Source organism: Larimichthys crocea, chromosome XIX (assembly GCF_000972845.2).
Source record: "Larimichthys crocea isolate SSNF chromosome XIX, L_crocea_2.0, whole genome shotgun sequence".
NCBI classification, from domain to species: domain Eukaryota; kingdom Metazoa; phylum Chordata; class Actinopteri; family Sciaenidae; genus Larimichthys; species Larimichthys crocea.
This window is the reverse complement of record NC_040029.1, coordinates 1,720,265-1,738,378: the sequence shown is the minus strand read 5'-3', so window position 1 is coordinate 1,738,378 and position 18,114 is coordinate 1,720,265. Positions and strand designations below refer to the sequence as shown.

General features: G+C 45.7%; 1 protein-coding gene across 4 annotated transcripts in view; it reads right to left on the bottom strand.

The window, feature by feature from the left end:
- The window catches only part of LOC104926395 (sodium channel protein type 2 subunit alpha), a 33,516-nt gene that overhangs the window by 14,832 nt on the left and 570 nt on the right, over window positions 1-18,114 (bottom strand). The window contains exons 1-16 of one of the 4 annotated variants that reach the window (XM_019257475.2): window positions 17,191-17,381; window positions 13,465-13,784; window positions 12,452-12,570; window positions 12,089-12,178; window positions 11,255-11,383; window positions 10,673-10,764; window positions 7,892-8,152; window positions 7,015-7,078; window positions 6,001-6,142; window positions 5,329-5,535; window positions 3,430-3,708; window positions 2,598-2,939; window positions 2,183-2,315; window positions 1,853-2,091; window positions 1,593-1,766; window positions 1-357 (exon numbers count right to left, since the gene is read on the bottom strand). In XM_019257475.2, the coding sequence (XP_019113020.1) occupies window positions 1-357; window positions 1,593-1,766; window positions 1,853-2,091; window positions 2,183-2,315; window positions 2,598-2,939; window positions 3,430-3,708; window positions 5,329-5,535; window positions 6,001-6,142; window positions 7,015-7,078; window positions 7,892-8,152; window positions 10,673-10,764; window positions 11,255-11,383; window positions 12,089-12,178; window positions 12,452-12,570; window positions 13,465-13,731 (2,895 nt within the window). In that variant the 5' untranslated portion in view covers window positions 13,732-13,784; window positions 17,191-17,381. Of the gene's footprint in view, window positions 358-1,592; window positions 1,767-1,852; window positions 2,092-2,182; window positions 2,316-2,597; window positions 2,940-3,429; window positions 3,709-5,328; window positions 5,536-6,000; window positions 6,143-7,014; window positions 7,079-7,891; window positions 8,153-10,288; window positions 10,378-10,672; window positions 10,765-11,254; window positions 11,384-12,088; window positions 12,179-12,451; window positions 12,571-13,464; window positions 13,785-17,190; window positions 17,382-18,114 lie in introns of those variants that run through there. The other 3 variants (XM_019257476.2, XM_027291625.1, XM_019257474.2) reach the window with 3 other exon arrangements.

The window sequence follows — 18,114 nt, the reverse complement described above, 5'->3', positions numbered from 1 at the left end:
CACCAGGTTTCCAATGACCATGACCATCATGAAGACAATCAGGCACATGCTCTGTCCAGCCACCTCCATGCAGTCCCACATGGTCTCGATCCACTCTCCGCACAGCACCCGGAACACAATGAGGAAGGAGTGGAAGAAGTCGTGCATGTGCCAGCGAGGCAGCTGACAGTCCTCGGAAATCTTACACACGCACTCCTTGTAGCTCTTGCCAAACAGCTGCATGCCCACCACGGCGAAGATGAAGACGATGATGGCCAGCACCAGAGTCAGGTTCCCCAGAGCACCCACAGAGTTACCGATGATCTTGATCAGCATGTTCAAAGTGGGCCACGACTTGGCCAGTTTGAAGACCCTCAGCTATGAGAACATTGAAAATTGATGATCAACATTCAGTAGATTAATAAATGTGACTATATAAAATATATAAAATAATGTATGTGTATATTGCATATGCATTTTATGTTATATATAACATATAGCATGAAACACATCTTCATATACATAACACATCTTCTCATTCAATAGTTTTTCTTTATTTGTATTTTTTTCTACACTATAGACTATTACTGAAGACATCAAAACAATGAAATAGCCTCAGAAATCAACATTTACCGGCACCTCAGATTAGAATTTATTTGTCTGATGAGTCAAATCTCGCATTTTTGGTTCCAACTGCTGTGAACGTACGGTATCTACATGTGTGGTTCCCGTTGAAGTATGAAAGAGGTGTGGTGGTGTGAAGGTGCTTTGCTGGTGACACTTTTCTGCGATGTATTCAAAATTCAAGCTACCCCAAACATATTTGACTTTGTTTACACTTATTTTTTGTTGACCACATGATTCCATATGTGTTTTTTTATAGGTGTAATGTAGAAAATAATAAAGAAGAACCACTGAATGGCGGTCCAAACTGTATTTAGTTTGGTTGTCTGGCAACCCCACAATGACGACAAGACTCCAGGAGGTTTCTGCATCTGGCTAAATAGCAACAGCATGTAACTCCCTATACTACCATAACTTTGTGTAGGGAATAAAAACACAACACGTTAATTTGTGGGTATGAGAGGTGTCGACAGGTGTATTTTTAGGCTTGAGTGTTTCAGATTTTAAGCCTCCCAGCTCGCTCAGGGGCTGATATGAGAGTAGTCACAAGCTTATCTAACTCTCAGAAAAACAGCACAGTTCCCAAAATGTCAAACTCTTGCTTTAAAAGCAGGCCAGAAATTGTATAATGCTGCAGCATTGTTTATCAGCTTGTTAAGTACTTAAGAGTCTCTGAGTGTAAGATGACTGACTGTGCCCTCAAAGAACCTGAAGCACAGCAACAGTCTTAGAAAGCACCTGATTAGGTGAATAGAAAAAAAAACAGATTGTGCCCCCAAGGCCACAACAACTCTCAGTGGGGCCTTTCATGTACTGCACAAAAGCTCTCATTACATCATTACCTCATTAATAACCTGAATGTTATTGAGAGAGCCACTGGGGCCCGACCCTGACAGTACAGGTACATCTTAACTTTTGTCATCTGGAGAGCAGACCAATCATGTAACTCAGCTTTTCTACTCCGAAGGTTAGTCATCCAGTGTTCTTACCAATCTGAAGGACCTGAGCACCGACAGGCCTTCTACGTTGGCCAAGCCAAGCTCCATCAGACTGAGACTGACAATGATGCCGTCAAAGATGTTCCAACCCTCCTGGAAGTAGTAGTAGGGATCCAGGGCGATGATCTTGAAGCACATCTCTGCTGTGAAGATGCCCGTGAACACCTAAAGAGAGCAAAAGTCTACTTTTAAACCTGAATCTGCATCATAAAATACAGGAGATTTTTGTAAACACATCATAAAATACTTGCCAGGTTTCCAACTGAGAGGACGTTATCAAACTCTTTAGTCATGGGGTAATGCTCCATGGCCATGAAAAGGGTGTTGAGGACGATGCAAATAGTGATGGCCAGATCCACAAAGGGGTCCATGACCACCATGTTGACAACCTCCTTGATTTTCAGCCACGCGGGGCAACAATCCCAGATCAGACAGGTGTTGGCGAATCTGTACCAGCAGGGGGGGCATTTCTGTCTTGACTCTTCAAGTTCTGGAAGAAGAAATGACCAAAGTGCATTATAATAACACGCAGGAAGAAGAAAACAATACAAGATGGCTAAAATATATGACGTGACACTTACCTTCCATGGTGTTGGTGAGGATACTGGCCACGCTCATGGCTCTCTGCCTGCCTCCTGGTTCTTCTAAGTAATCCATGGACGGCTGGTGAAAACCTGAGCGGCGTTTCTTGAGCTCGGTATCTGTAGTCGTCCCCTGGGGAGAAAAATACATGCCAATATATTTGAGCTCTGTTTGGCACACGGGGAGATATGTAGAGAACTTGCCAGAATAAACACCTGTGAGGGTGTGAATCGCCTGTACAGGAGCAGTCTGGTGATATTCTAGATTTTTCTATTCGTCATTAAATCCCATGAAAAGACCAAAACCAGGAATTAATCTATCACACTAACAAAGGGAATAAATGAAATCCCGGGGTATGAACTTGGAGCAGGTCAATGTGGGATAAAAAAACAATGAAACAAGCCGTTAAGTCACCTCAGGCAGCAGGAGACCTACAGGGGAGGTTGTTACAGAAGTTCCACCGACCAGTGACACCACGCCGTTGCAGTCCACAGCGCAGTGCATCTTGCCGTTGGCTGGCAGCACGATCCGCGGCGCCCCGAGGCTGGTCTGGCTGACGGCGCTGCAGCGGCGCTCGAGGCGGCGTGGCAAGAACAGGGAGCCCCGGCGGCTGTCGCTCTCCTCGAAGGTGCTGTGTTCGTCGTCGGCGAAGTCGTTCTCGGAGCCCATGTCGCGCGCCCTGCCGCGGAAGCTGAACAGGCTGGCGCGACTGTTTCTCCGAGGTGAGAAGAGGGAGCCACGGATACTGAGGAGAGACTGACAGAGAGAAAGAGAGAGGGAACATGGGGTTAGAGGGTGGAGGGAGATAGAGCCCTGGAATACTTGGGGAAGACTGTGAGGTTAGACACCAAAATGCCACATTTCGTGCTGGGTGTTCCTGTGAAATGAGACGACGACAGGTTTGTAGTTCAACGGGGCAGGAAGGAGTGAAACAGGAACAGAAGAATGAACCGTTGCAGGAAATAAGAGTCATAAATATGCCTACAAAAGGAGTGCTGGTAGAGACTTTGCACCGATATTCAATGTATCTAAAGGTCCAGTGTGTTAGAGACGGAATATAATATTCATAACGTTTTCATTAGTGTATGATCACCTGAGAGAGTGGTTTCCATCTTCTCATTTAACCTTCTTTGAAGGAACAATGTGCATGATGTGACATGTCTGTAATCTTTATGAACCCCCCCAGAATGCTCCACTTATCAGGCAACAATCGCTGACAAACCTAACTTGTCAGGGAAGTATTCACCTGGTTGGGTGAGGAGCATCTCTTCTCATAGGAAAGTCTGTTGGCATCGATGGAGAAGCGGAAGCTGGATCTCTTGATGCTGTCCTCGGACTCGGACTTGTGGAACTTGTCTCGGACGCCCCTCTCCTCTTCCTCCTCCCTCTGCTTCCTCTTCTTCCGCCTGTTGCGTCGCTCCTTGGCACTCTTTGAGCTGAGCTTAGACGTCCCCGAGGAGGACTCCGAGGTGGGGCCCCCTCTCCCGCTGTACTCTCCGCTCTCCGTGGCTGCTGCCGCGGCAACCTGCCAGCCAATCAGAGCACACACAGACACAGTTGTCATGGCGACCCCGTGCCTGTCTCAGAGGCTCTCGCGGACTGGAGTGGAGGAGAAAGCCTGGCAGCAGAGAGCAGCAGCAGCAGCATGAAGAGCCAAATAAGCCTCAGACACCTTCTAAAAATGGATGCCTGAATGTTTTCATGCAAACCAAAACATTGCCCGAGCAACGCACAGAAAATACATCTTCAGGAATATGACTTATTACCATGTGCATGAACAGACATGTTTCATATTCGGCTTTTTTAAAGATCTTATCGCCACGAATGCTTTTGGTGGTAGGTCGGGGGTTGGTTATGCTTGCTCATCTTTGTTGCCGCTGTCTTGCACAAAACGTACAGCCCTATACTAGGAGGATTTAAGAGTCTGTCATGGCAACTATGACACAAGCAACAACAACAATGTGAACGTGCACTGCGCCTGATAAGGCGGCGTGAGCCCAGCGGAATAACGACTGAAGGCTGCAGAAGTCAAGGCATAAAGCGAGGGGAGAGCAGCTATCTGACCTAATGAGGCTGAGATAAGAAGGCTGTCATGTGTTACAATATGAAGCACAAGAAAGCAGAAGAGAAATATAGCTTTCCGGATTATCTTACACTGTTATACACATATCAGGGGTTACCCAGACGATTTTGGGTTGCCCAAATCCACATATCACATCAGATTAGATCAGGTCCCGCCCTGGATGCTATGCTCCAAATGTGTTTTCACACCATTCAGTGTAAAGAGGACATGAAGTCACAAGATATAAAAGTAGATATTACGTTTTCAGGGTTTGCACTCACAATAGTCCGAGAAGGGTTGAATCTGGGGCAACTGGACTTGGCTGTAGATCCTTAAAAAACTACAACCAAGTCCAGCTGTGCCAGATTTGCATCGACACTGCTATTATTGTGAGGGACAGAGGCTGGACCCTGCGACTGCTGTTCATCGATTACACTTCTTACATCTTTTTAACTATTTAAAGCATGAATCCATTTATATTTCTACTTGATTACTTAGTTGTCTTAATTCATTTTCATGCACTTTCAACGGCAACATGTGGCTATGTGAGAACTCTAGGAATCACTGCTGTATATCACCAATCTGTGACGTTCAATGCTGTGTAGTGGGACAGAAATAGACTCTGTGGATTTGTCGTCACAAGCTTCAAAATAACCAGGAACACAAGGTATAGTTCTCCCTTGATGATGAGCCTCTTACACAGATGATGCACAGTCTACTGGCCCAGCAGTCTGAGCTACAATACGTATATTTACATGTCAATCTGCTAATTGTTTTTTCTGCAAGTCCACCAAGGACTCCTGACCCCCGAGGGAGCAGCAGAGAGGTGTCGGTCATCTAGGACAGTAAATCCCTTGGTTGCCTGGGGCAACACTGCTTTTGGCAGCTGGTTTAAGACTTTAAGCTCAAGAATCAACAGAGTCTCCCCAGTTACATACAGAGAGATTCTCCAGCCCCTCATCTATGTCATCCCAAAACATCACTTTCTTCATGCACTTTTCATCGAATCGCTTTTAAAATGAATAACTAACTAATAACAGACTGGTTTAACTGAATTTCGACAGACAAAGATGAATGTCCTGCCTGTGCCTCCTCCTGCTGTCTCTTCAGCTGCTCCAGCATGGCCTGGAACTCCTCCTCCTTCTGCTGAGCCTCCTCGATGGTCGCCTGGTTCTGCTCGTCGTACGCCATGGCCACCACGGCCAGGATCAGGTTCACCAGGTAAAAGGAGCCCAGGAAGATCACCAGCACGAAGAAGATCATGTAGGGTTTTCCTGCTGCACGCAGAGTCTGACAGATCCGAGACACATCGCAGGGGAGAGGAAAGCATTGTTTAGAATTGATTTTGGAAATCTGTTTATGACGCTAAAGATGACATATTTTTGTCCTTTCTTATCTTTTGTACATGATGTGAACACGATATGTAGTGTTCAGTTGTGGTCATCCGATTGTTCGGTGACTTTGCAAATGTCAAGTTGCTGCATTGTTCTGCAGCAGTGCAAAACAAAAGACAAAAAAGCCTTACATAACAGGCCTGGTCTATAATTACAGAATGGCACACCCATTTGAAAAAAAACTCCTTTTGAAGCAAACTACCCGGAGATGTTTGCTCACGTATTCACTGACTGAAGATTTATTCAGTTTGGTTTTGCATTTGGAACGCAACAACACATCAAACATATTTGTAGATATGACATGTTGACGCTGTTCTATAGAGTTCACTGTCAACAACGACGAGCAGAGAAGTCTACCAACCTGCTGGTAGAGGTTTTCCCAGTAGTCCTGGGTCATGAGTCGGAACAGGGAGAGGAAGGCCCAGCTGAAGGTGTCGAAGCTGGTGTAGCCGTAGTCTGGATTACGACCAGCTTTGATACATGTGAAGCCCTCTGGACAGAGCCTGTCAGGACACACACGCGTGTTACCAACATGGTGCATTAGGGATGTGTAGCATGTGTCACCCCGACCCAATGCTCCATGAATATTCCACATCTTCGTTTCACATCCTCCCATCATTTCACATCAAACATTGAAACATCCTGCACAGTGGGTTAAAAGCTTCTCAGGAACTGAAGTCATTTCCATGATACTGAGAGCAGTGATGGTGTGTCTAGAACTGCAGGACGTCAACAGCAACTGGACTTGCTTTAGTTTCTTGAAGATGCTTCACCTCTCGTCTAAAAGTCTTCTTTAGAACAGAAGGCGACAGGTGTCCAGGAATCTAAAGCAAGTCAAGCCTCAAACCTGGACCATACATGTGTCCTGCTGGGCTGTCTCCTGGAAGTGCTTCACTGACTCACACCATCTTAAATTTGACACAGTTGGTATTGACTGCAGCTGGAAAGTTGTTTACAGCCACCTGATGTCGTTTATTCTCAGTTTGTAGGTCATCCAGTCCATATTCTTCTCCTAACAAGCAGCCAGTCCAAGTACTGGGCGGTTGCAGGGCCGTGATGTGTAGCATTTCGCACTGATATGTGTTGATGTTGCGTCTTACCCCACACCTCTACCAGCCCGCCAAGTTTGAAGCTGCCACAATGCGATAAGAATGTGACTCTTTGATGACTGTCTTAAACATCAATTGAAATCAATAATCTTTCTTTAGCTACACAAAAGGATCACAAACACATTCAACGAGAAGCACCCATAGTTAACCAGCAGCTTAGATTCCTGAGATGCCTCTGCGCGGTGGCGAGTGTCGACACTAATTGTGTACGCTCGGCTTTGTGGTGCATCTAATTGGCCATATAAATAAAACATGTCAAGCCTTACCCGGCGCCACTGCCGTTCCCACAGAGCAGAGCATCCCTACGGCCAGGGAGGTAATAGTAATTACCTAGAGGAGAGAGGAAAGAGGGACGGTCAGTCGACCACATCACAAGGCGGATATGAAGAAACAGAAAAGATGGACGAGGGAACAGAGAGGCGACATGCACCCTGTGAGCTTCTGCAGTTTTTGTCTGGGGTGTAATATTGTACAGTGTCGGGGAGACGGAGCGAAAGGTGGTGATTTGTTTCGATTCAACACCCAACCGCATTAGTCATCCGTTGGGTGACTTTCGGAGGCCGCTCCGTCCTCGCTTAACACTTGACTATCTTGAAATCACAATCACGTCACATTTCTTTAGGGCCAAACGCAGTTATGGATGCAATTAACACGCCAGACTTTATAACATCTATGCAATTTTAATCAGCTCTCCTTCTCCTCTCGCTCTGGCATCGGCTTGTCATGTAGCTTGCTGCACGTCTCCTCGATATCCTGCTGGCGGCCGGTGACTCACCCTCCTCTAGCACTTTAGGCTGTTCATGCCACACAGATGGGCTACTGGAGAATGATGGAGGGTAGTGAGGGGGTGAAAGTAGAGGGTTTTATTGTTGTGGCGATTATCTGCCACATTTGCCGCGTTCTCCCACCAGCCCTTGTTAGAGAGTGCGGCCCCTGCTCCCGGCCATCGCTGTCACTCCTTATCATGGCAGCATGCCACCGTGCCCGACCTCCCCCACGCAACCACCACCACCATCACTGCCCTGACCCATCTCTGCGTATGAAGTAGCCAGTATCTGACTCAGGCTGTCTGGGTCGGATTCTAACTTGACCCTGGTTAACCCCCTCCGTGCGCCCGACGGCCATCTAACACTTTGGGCTTACTCTCGTCGCTCATGTACTCTGTCCAGTTGAACGAGTTATCCGTGGCGTTCTGCAGGGTGAAGTTGTACATCATCTCGTCGTCGATGGTGACGTTGCTGCTGTTGCTGCTCACTGGCATGCGCACGCACTTCTGTCTCAGGTTGCCCATGAAGAGCTGCAGGCCGATGAGGGCGAAGACGCTCAGGCAGAACACGGTGAGGATCATGACGTCCGACAGCTTCTTTACCGACTGGATCAGTGCGCCGACGATGGTTTTCAAGCCTAGGCAAGAAAGAGGGCGAGTGGGGGGGCGGGAGGGGGACATCGCAGAATGATTACTGCCTGCTAATTACAGCCACAAGCTTGTATAGAGAAGAAGCTGCTAATAAGAGCTTACAGTAGCAAGCAGCCAGGGGGATCTGCAGTGGAGGTTCCTGTATGAACTGTGTGCTGTCATACAGGAACCAGGCTGACACAGATCACTGCTGATCATGGATTAACTAGTAGAGGAAGGTATGTTTCTCGTGCCCATTATGGTGTGATGGCGCAAGAGCGTTGAGTGAAGGGGTGTACAAATTGAAGGGTGACTGGTGATGATCATACCTTTCTCATGCGCCTGGGCGTGGAGTGTGAACGCGACATAATAAAGAAACAGTTTGACGTTTTGGGAAACACTCGAGATTAATGCCACTTTGATGTCTGGACAAAGCCAGCAGATGTTTAGCTTAGCTTAGCTTAGCATTTAAGGCTGGAGTCTGGCTCTGTCTACAGTCTATAAGATCACTAATTAAGACCAAGCGGCAACCTCCATGGCTGTGAAGTACAGGAAATGCTAAAGTGCCAAAAACAGCAATTCCTTCAGTGTCCACTTGAGGCTGGCTTCAGAGCATTTCAGTCTCCATAAGTCCCCATGTTCAAATGTCCAACTTCACAGCAGAAATAAACATGTTTACAGCCTGGTACAAAAAACAGTTTTGGTCTCTGTAGCTAATTTCCCCGTTCATGACAACTGTACTGAGGGTGAATTTATTTATACAACTCACCTGTTCAAATGATATTAAGACTTAAAGTTATGCAGAATTAACAGCATGGACACTTTGATTGACAGGTGGGTGCCATTACAGGTGGCTTGTTCAACCATCCAGGTGCCCGCCTAAGGTAGCTATTAGCCGGGAGGTGGAAGAGGCATGACAGCCAACATGGCGTTGGCCAAAGCCATATATTTTGAGCTTCAAAACGATGCTTTGGAAACCTTTGGGTGACGTCATTCATACGTTCCATTCTTTATACTGTCATTGGTTTAAAATATTGTATTTTGCTTGCTAGATCTGTACAAAACAAGTTGTGGCTTTTGTAGAGACACGAGATTTGGCAAGTTAATTAGTGAGCTTTAGAGGTGAATTTTATAACACTGGACAGAGCCAGGCTAGCAGTTTCCATCTGCTGTTAGCCCTTATGCTAAGCTAAGCTAATCGCCTCCTGGTTCCAGCTTCATATTTAGCGTGCAGACATCAGAGTGGTTTGAATATTCTCATCTGACTCTCAACAATAAAGCCAGTTAGCCTGATTCCCAAAATGTCAGAGCATTCCTTTAGCACAGTGATGCTGTATGGAGAGCAGAACTGCTCTTTGGATGTTTGTTCTCGACGGTACAGACCAAAATGTCACCAAAACATCACTCTCAATATTGTTGCACCTCTTCTCCCAATTTTGCACCCTGTGCAGTATGCTTACTAGCGCAAAATCAGAGCCCAGAATGTTGAACTGGGTCCAGCTACAATAAGTGATGATCCTCTTTGCACAAAGAGCCAATGAAATGTTTTCCTCGTGCTTTACATGTGACCTTTTTGTTAGTTTGTGATGTGATAGTGTTAGTGTTCGGAATGCCATTACCCAACCACCGCTCACCATATCACAATCCCACCCGCCAAAAAACACACAACATTGAACAAGACATGCACAGGAAAACAAGGTAAGGAGGAACCCTACACACACAAGTGCTTGCCACCAGAAAAAAATCGGCTTTTGCAATGTCTCATGCAAAAAAAAAAGGAGGAAAAAAACCCAAAAACAAATAGTGCACAAAATCTACTCGTAAAGTCTCCCAAGGCAAGAATAGATTTCAGCCAAAAAAGAATTCTGCCTTAAAGGATGTGTCTAAAAGCTAAGAATCGTGTCAATCTGTGCAGATTGGAGCCAGATTCCAGCTTTTACCGGCCTTGGGACGAAAGGCAGCATGAGAGACGGCGACGGGCGTCATCAGGCTTTTTAGCTACGAGTGAGATGAGCTGAGAGGAGGTGGGGCGGGTGTGGAGGGGGGCGGGGGTGCTCGGATGTTAGCGAAACGCCAGTTAGCCGTTAGCATTTCATTAACACTACGGGGGGGGTGGGGGGGGGGGGCCTTGATGGCTCTCTCACCTGGGATGACTGATATAGTTTTCAGGCGCGCAGAACCGGAAGGTTCGCAGTGCTGAGACATTGCCCAGGTCCACAAACTCGTGACATATCTGTAAGGGAAGGTAAGGGGGAAGGGGGGAGGAGGAAGGGAGGGATGGGAGTTGGGTAGATGGGGGGGGGGGGGGGGGGGGGGGGGGCATTTTGGGAGGGGAGGGGAGGGGGGACACACACGCACATACGCAAACGCACAGATCAAGCACCCACACACATGGCGTGACGAGACAAAAAGGAGGGGTCGTGGGGACGGGAGAAGGGAGGGGCGGGTGGGAGAGGAGGGGAACGGCAAACGGTCACGCACAGAGGACAAATGGCAGGAGTGTCGGCAGCAGGCGCGGCAAGCCTTACCTGGTATTACTGAGATAGTTTTCAAAGCTCGCAAAACTCTGAACGTGCGCAGAGCTGAAACATTGCCTAGGTTTACAAACTCTGTTATATACCTGCAGGATCAAATGCACAGTTACTACACAGCATCGCACAGGCGGGAAGCATGTGCACAGACATCCGAGACAGAGAGAGAGAGAGAGAGGCAGCTTTCATAACAGCAGTATGAATTACAAGAGTCTCTTAGACAAAACAAGATTACAGTGTTATTACATTAACAGTCACTGTGTAACCTAATGCTGGAGGCTTTATTTGGTAGTTTTCGAGACAAGTGGGTGAAGTTATTGAAGCGTGTGACAAACATGGGCCAAGATGCTCCATGCTTTGGGGGCTCATATCCATTAGAACAGAGCGGAGTTGAGATTTGTGGCATTGCTTTTTAGTTCGCACACAGCTAAACTGCAGATTATCTCCCGCTCTTCATTCTCCTCATATTCGCTGGAACTTCGTCCGCCGCTGGGCTGATTAGCATTAAAAGCATTTGGCCTCTTAATCTACGCCGGATCACGTTAAGCTCATCCTAACTGTGCTTGTCAGGATACTTACGCCATGAGGATAACACTGAAATCCAGCCAGTTCCACGGGTCCCGCAGGAAAGTGAACTTCCCCACACAGAAGCCCCTGGCCAGGATCTTTATAAGGGACTCGAAGGTGTAAATCCCTGTGAATGTGTACCTGGTGAACAAGGTGAGGAAGAGAGGGAGTGTGGGGAGGAAAAGACACGCAGAGAGAAATAATGATGTTGGTTGCAAGGTGACAGACTCGCTGTGTGCAGGGCAGTGATGAAGGTTTACATTTGTCGAGCATTTTCTTGAAGCGGCTCTTGATTTCACATTTCACATGCCTGCCTCATATTGTTATTCTAGATCTGACTACTCATTTGTATGTCAGTGGTATTATACATATTCACATCAATGCGGTTTTATATAAATGTTGTTTGTCAGTAGCTTAGAGTTTTGGAACTACAGTTTCCATCATGCTTTGTGGGACTGTATGTCGCCATGAGGTCTTGAACTGTTGCCCTAATCACACATTTCTGACATAAATCGCATGTGAGCTCTGATATATCAGACTTGACACTTGATGTGGAGTGTCCAAAAACAACTGAAATCTCACATCAGCCAAAGTCCACATATGAGTGGTGACACCCCGAATATCAGAAATCTCAGTTTACTGCTTACTAAAGACTAAAGTGACATACAGGGAGGTGAATGAGTAAACAATGGAGTGATCTATGGTAAAGTCATACTTCATTATCTATTCACAGTTGGTGTGCAAACACTGATTACTTCTCACATTGAAGAAAACATCGAAACATGAAGATTAATATTATAATTAGTGTTCTGACTGAGAAAACAGGTGATTACGATGATTACTTACTCTACATTCTTGGCCCATTCCGGGGGATTACTGAGGGTCATGAAAGCACAGTTGGTCAGGATGGTGAACATGATCAACATGCTGAACATCGTGGAGACAAAGTCAAGGAAGCATTCATTTCTATATTCGTGTATGCTCTATATGATGCACTAAAACCAAAGCTGACAGTCAAGACTAACATTTCTCCAGTAAGTATAAAAAGCCATAAACATTCCTTCCTACTCCTCAGCAGTAAGCCTGGTGTATAGTCTAAAGCCACAATGACATTTAGTCTTCATAATGAGCAACTTTAAATCCCTCTTTTGTCTGATGAGGCCTTTAATCCAAATCAAACTGTGTCCGCTGCAAACTCTGAAAGGATATGAGTGTACTAAAACTCTAATAGCCACCCTCCTCAGAGGGTTGAAGGGGCTTAAGATGTACAAGGCAGGAGTGGCGTTGAAACGGAAGATTGCCTTCCCGCGATTCAATACTATGAAGGTCTGAAAGAGAGACAGGACAGCGTTAGTTCAGATCTGCATCACGCTGCTTACGTCCGTGCTCGCCGTTTTGCCGTGTGCGAGCCGGAGACATAAAACAGAACTGAAATGACATTTCATGAACCTGCGTGTGTTGCAGAGTGTGCGTCTGCTCGTCGTGGCTGCCTTTGTGCATGTGTGATTAGTCATAACAGCAGAGAGGACGAAGCTGTCCCGCCTCTGCTCCGGGTCTGTGGCTGTTATTATAATGAAGCCGGATGAGTCTGTTTATGGACGGACATGTTGACATGTTGTAGCAACTCTTAGCACATTAATGCTGAAATGGGCCCAAATCAAATGCTAATGCTGCTGAATTACTATTATTATTATTTGGAGAGAAATAAGACCCTAAGGACTACACATAGGATATTTTTAGAAGCTGATCATGTCATATGAATTATTAATGATTTATTGTCTGCAAAGTGAATACAGCTACTAATATTTCCTCTGAAATGCAGTGGAGTACGAGTATGAAGTTGAATCGAACAACATGCTTTTACTTTAAAAAACAAACTCTACCCTTTAATTAAAAAAAACACTCAAGGATAGGAAGTTCATTTATTCAGCTGAAGATGTTCTTGCGTGGGAGGAAATTGCTACATCTGTTTCCTTAAAGTAGTTAGTTGAGAGTGCCGGCCCATTACCTGCAGGCTTTTAGGGGCTAAAATGCTTGGACAAAAAAGCAGAGATCTGTAATGTATCAATATTCAGAGCTTGAGTCAGACCATAATTGAAAGCTAAATCAAGATCTATAATGATGCTTTAAGGTCAGCACAGTCAGGAACATGTCTTAGAAGTATCAATTCACATTCGTTTGCTTCATATTTTCCTTTCAGAAGATGAAGTGAAGCGACAGACCTTCTGATTGCTGTAGAAGGGGTCCATGTCTTCCAGAGGGGTGGACACCAGGGGGGGAGGGATGTCCCCATAGATGAAGGGGAGAGATTTCCCCGCCTCCAGGTCACTGTTGGGCTTTGGCCCATTTTCATCGTCGCTGTCGCTGCGGCGCTCCACCCGCGGTCTCCGAGCCTCCTCCTCGGCGATGCGCCTCTCGACGGCGGCCAGCGACTCGGGGACGAAGGGGCGGAAGCTGTCAGGTCCGGGCGGTACAAGCAGCTGTGCCATCTTGTCATCCTGCTCCTTCAGAGGGCAGCGAGGGGCTCAGCTGGGGCAGGGAGCTGCGAGGAGAAAGAAACGAGGGGGGAAACAGGTCAGGAGTCATAGTCAGGATTATGAAAATAATTGGTACGTTCACCTGCGGATCTTCCTTCATGGATAAATAAGATGTAACACACGTACAATTAAGCAAAGTTTGGGGTGTTTTTGACACAATGCCTCCTCACTTTTCAGCAGCAGTTTATGCCTGTAGATTCGAGTCACTGCACAGAGCATCCTATTTCCCAAAAAAGAAATCTTTAAAAAACCCAGAAGCTCGTTTAACAACATTTACAGCAGCTCAGAAGATATTTCCAGAAGCCTTAATACTCCAACTGCTGCACGATCTTTAATCTGTGTCCACATCTGTGCCTCTTTTCCACATCCAAACAGTGACGGTAACTACATTTGTACAGTATGACGTGAACCATAATCAAAAATGTGACTGTGCTGTTACTTTCCGCGATATTTGGCAGCATGTGAGGTGAAAAGGAAGAAGAGTTTTCTGATGCATGATGCATAAGTAAGGAATGAACTGCGGGGATCTTAATCGGGCGAACACAACATGCATTAAATATCTCTGTGCTCTGTGCTGCTGCAGACCTGTGATGTGTGACATGATAGACCCAGAAAGACTGCCATTGTGACTTGAACATAAAAGTGACTCAGACACTTATTCAGACCTGAGATGTTAAATTACCATCACATTAACATAAAGAGGCAAAGTGACTCAAGAGAAATGACCTGAGATCTGTAAACGGACTTCACATTTCACGTCTCCTCACTGTATAGCACCAGAATAGTTCCATATGACACAAGCAGACTCCACGGTGTGCCGTGCCTACCTCTGGGTGGAATCAAAGCAGTGAGGGGTCACAGGTAGGGTTGGAGGCTTTAGAGAGGCAGTTAAATAGGGGGTCTGACGTCGGCGACACGCCTTCAGCTGATTCACAGGGACACAGAAATAGTAAGCGCCGACTGAGATGGACAGCATGAGGGACCGACGAGGCTCTCCCGAGAGAACACAGTCCACATTTATCCATTTATCTCTCTGTGTTTGTCTCTGTGTTTATTACTGCTTCATTTGGCTGAAGTGGTTTCGGCACAGCTAGCGGAAGTACAGTCCTTTTATGGCATCATTTATTAATGTGTGGCCTCAAATGAGTAAAAAATTAAGTATTCCCGGTAGCTTTCAGTAGTAACGAATGTAGTGCCAATCAGTGGCGACACCAGATCCCTCTTGTAAAACCATCTGACACCCTTTGACACCCAAGAAGTCCGTCATGTTCCCGCAGGAAATAGAGGGAAAGCACACAAACAAGACCCCCCCCCCAAAAAAAAAACACCCTGGTGAGCCATTAAGCAGAGCGTCCTCGGTGCCTACCAGTCTCTGCAGTCTCACAGGTGGGTCTCGTTCCTCGTGGGACACTCTGCTGGCCCAGAAAACAGGAACCTCCCCTCTGGCAGAATCTCAAAAGTGATGTCTCCTTGTGTCATCAGCTTTTTTGTTCCTTTCGCCCAATGGACATGGAATCACCCAATATAACCTATTTTTGTAAAGAGCCAGAGACCATTTTCAACCTGTGCCGGAGTAGCAAGAAACTCATGTGACATGTCCAACAATGTCACAGCATAACTGTGCCAAAAAAAGGTCCCTAACATGTAACCACCACTGATCTATGTCTAAAAATCGACTTCTCCAAATTAAAATAAAAAAATATCAAACTATTCCTTTAAGTTCACTGGTTCCATTTAGATTTTAACATGTGTCATCGATTTGCTGTCGTACGGCCAAAAGCTGAAGGTTGCTGGTACAAAAAAAAGCAAGCGAGGGGACCTTGAGTCTTCAGTCAACACTCGTCTACTCTAAACATCTTGAAAATTCAACTGTTCAAACATGCGAACGCTATCACATGCCATAAAACACAGCCATTCATTTTTTACCACCTCTCGACGAGAGAGAAGAAAAGCTCGAACAGCTACGGCTCATCAACTGTGAATTAATAGTAGCTTCTCCCATAGGGCCGTCTCATAAAACACATCTGCTTGCGTTCCCAAACACTGCCCTGGGACCCAATGTGGTGACGAGCGGCCTTGACAGCTTGTCTGGCATGAGCTGCTGGCCGGTGGTGGTGGTGGTGATAGAGAGAGAGGGGGGAGGGATGATGATCGACCCCGTAGGCCCAACATCCACACCCACCTCTGAACCCAGCTATCAGCGTGGTCATCCCTGTAGTCAAATATAACATGACAGACTATGAGATCTGAGGCTTCACACGCAGATGGCCTTCACATGGCACTAATTTTTGTTTTTGTTTTTTTTTTGCACTCTGACATCGTTGCTAAGGGATCAAACACGCTTGGAAAATGGAGAATAACCGATCTGATTGTTTTCTAATGAATAACACACATAAATTGCATTTCTATACATGCATTTAAAGGTTTTGGTTAATGTGATGGCAGTAAGCATGAAGAGGTCACTGCTAGATGCAATTCCACACGTGCACAGCGAGGAATAAGCTGACTGCAGACTGATTTACTGTTTGTTTGACCGTCCCTCCACCAAACTCCAGCAAGAAAACATCAACCTTTTACCCAGATCCTATATCAATGTTCCAAATCAGTGAACCAGTCCTTTAAATGTCACCTATCACATCTTTAGGTGCCCTTCAGACAGCTCTCTCTTTATAGGCAGTCTGCAGATGTTTCACTCTCCATGGTGCTAAGTACGGTGGCCCTGAAGTGCAAAACACAACAGCAAATTCAAAAACACAATGGCAAATCATAAAACACAATAGCAAATTCAAAAACACAATAGCAAATCAAAAAACACAATAGCAAATCAAAAAACACAACAGCAAATTCAAAACGGAAAAGGTAGGTACCCTCGGACGACATGAATCGTCGCTGATTGGACTGGTGGTCCGTCCTTTGAACTGGAAGGACATGGTTTAGATGTTTTCAAAACATGAGCGCTGTTAACTTTCTGAATTTGCTGTTGTGTTTTTTGATTTGCTGTTGTGTTTTGCACTTTAGGGCCACCGTAGCTAAGGGACCAAACCAAACCTCCCTTAAAGTATCAGACATTTTGTTAATCAACACAAAACACGGAGTGTTCTTCAGGTGAATCGCACACATTTTCTCTGCAGACACGGTGTCAAAAGGGGTGAGGAAATAAATAAAAGCTACCTGTTACCTGAGACGTTTTGAAATGGGGTTTAACTTATAGCATTATTACCTTATTGTGACCTTAAAGCACTTCGAGGACGTCTCTCATTTCTTTATATTTGATTTTTAGGGCAGCTGCATTGATTTTTAACAAACTCAGAACCACAAATAAACGCCGACGTGACAGTGTGTGAATGGAAACAGCTCGAATCGCTAATTAGGTAAGGAGAAATAAAAGAGTCGACGGGTGTCAGACGGTACCTTAATTGTTCGCGGTTTTAAAACGAGCCGAGGGGGCAGCTGTCGCCATGTTGATGCTGATGATGGTGATGATGTCTCCGCGTCGTCTCCACTTCTACCCACCGACGAGAGCTCGTCGAGTTATCCGTCATGTCTTCCTCCCCCACCTTTCAGATACGCCACCAAGCAGCACGACACCACCCAAATAAGTATTTAATATATATATATATATATATAAAACAAGAAAGACGTACACACACACCGGTGAGCTGACGACCGAGCTGGCGGCTTTCAATCGCTCTGGCGGCGGCAGCAGCCGCCCATCAACCAGCGGTGCCCAAACTAGGGTCCGGGGTTCCACTTTAGGGTCCTTGAACCGCGGGTTGTAATGTCTTCAAGCTTAACCAGGAGGGCTAACATCTCCTTCCACACCCCTATATACTATATTACACCATAAAACACTGACGCAAATGCTTTGCAATTAAATTTGCAATATGTAATGTGTATTTTTTTTTTTTGCTTCAGCCCTGGCATGAATGAGTCTAAATGAGTCTGGGCGTGTCCTTTCCAGATGTGTCTATTGCTCAGTAATCACAGAGAGCACCCAAAATAGAAATAAAGACCTTTGTTGTTGTTTTTTTTCCACCTTTACACTAAACCTCTTGAATCACATGTTATAAATAAGCCTGTGGGGCTATTCCCCTCTCAGCACGTCGCCTTAAGGGGGGGGGGTTGCTTATATTTACCACGACGTTATTTTCCTATATATTATTAAAAATGAATGGAAACATAGGTAATTTACAAATAAGTCATTTAAAAAAAACACAATTAGTGAAATGTCAGCCCGTGTGAAGTGAATACTAAATGAAGTGCGTGATTTAAAAAAATAAATAAAAAAAATTTAGTGAGAAAAACCGTTAAAATGTCGCGTGGCTGTAGAGGCCT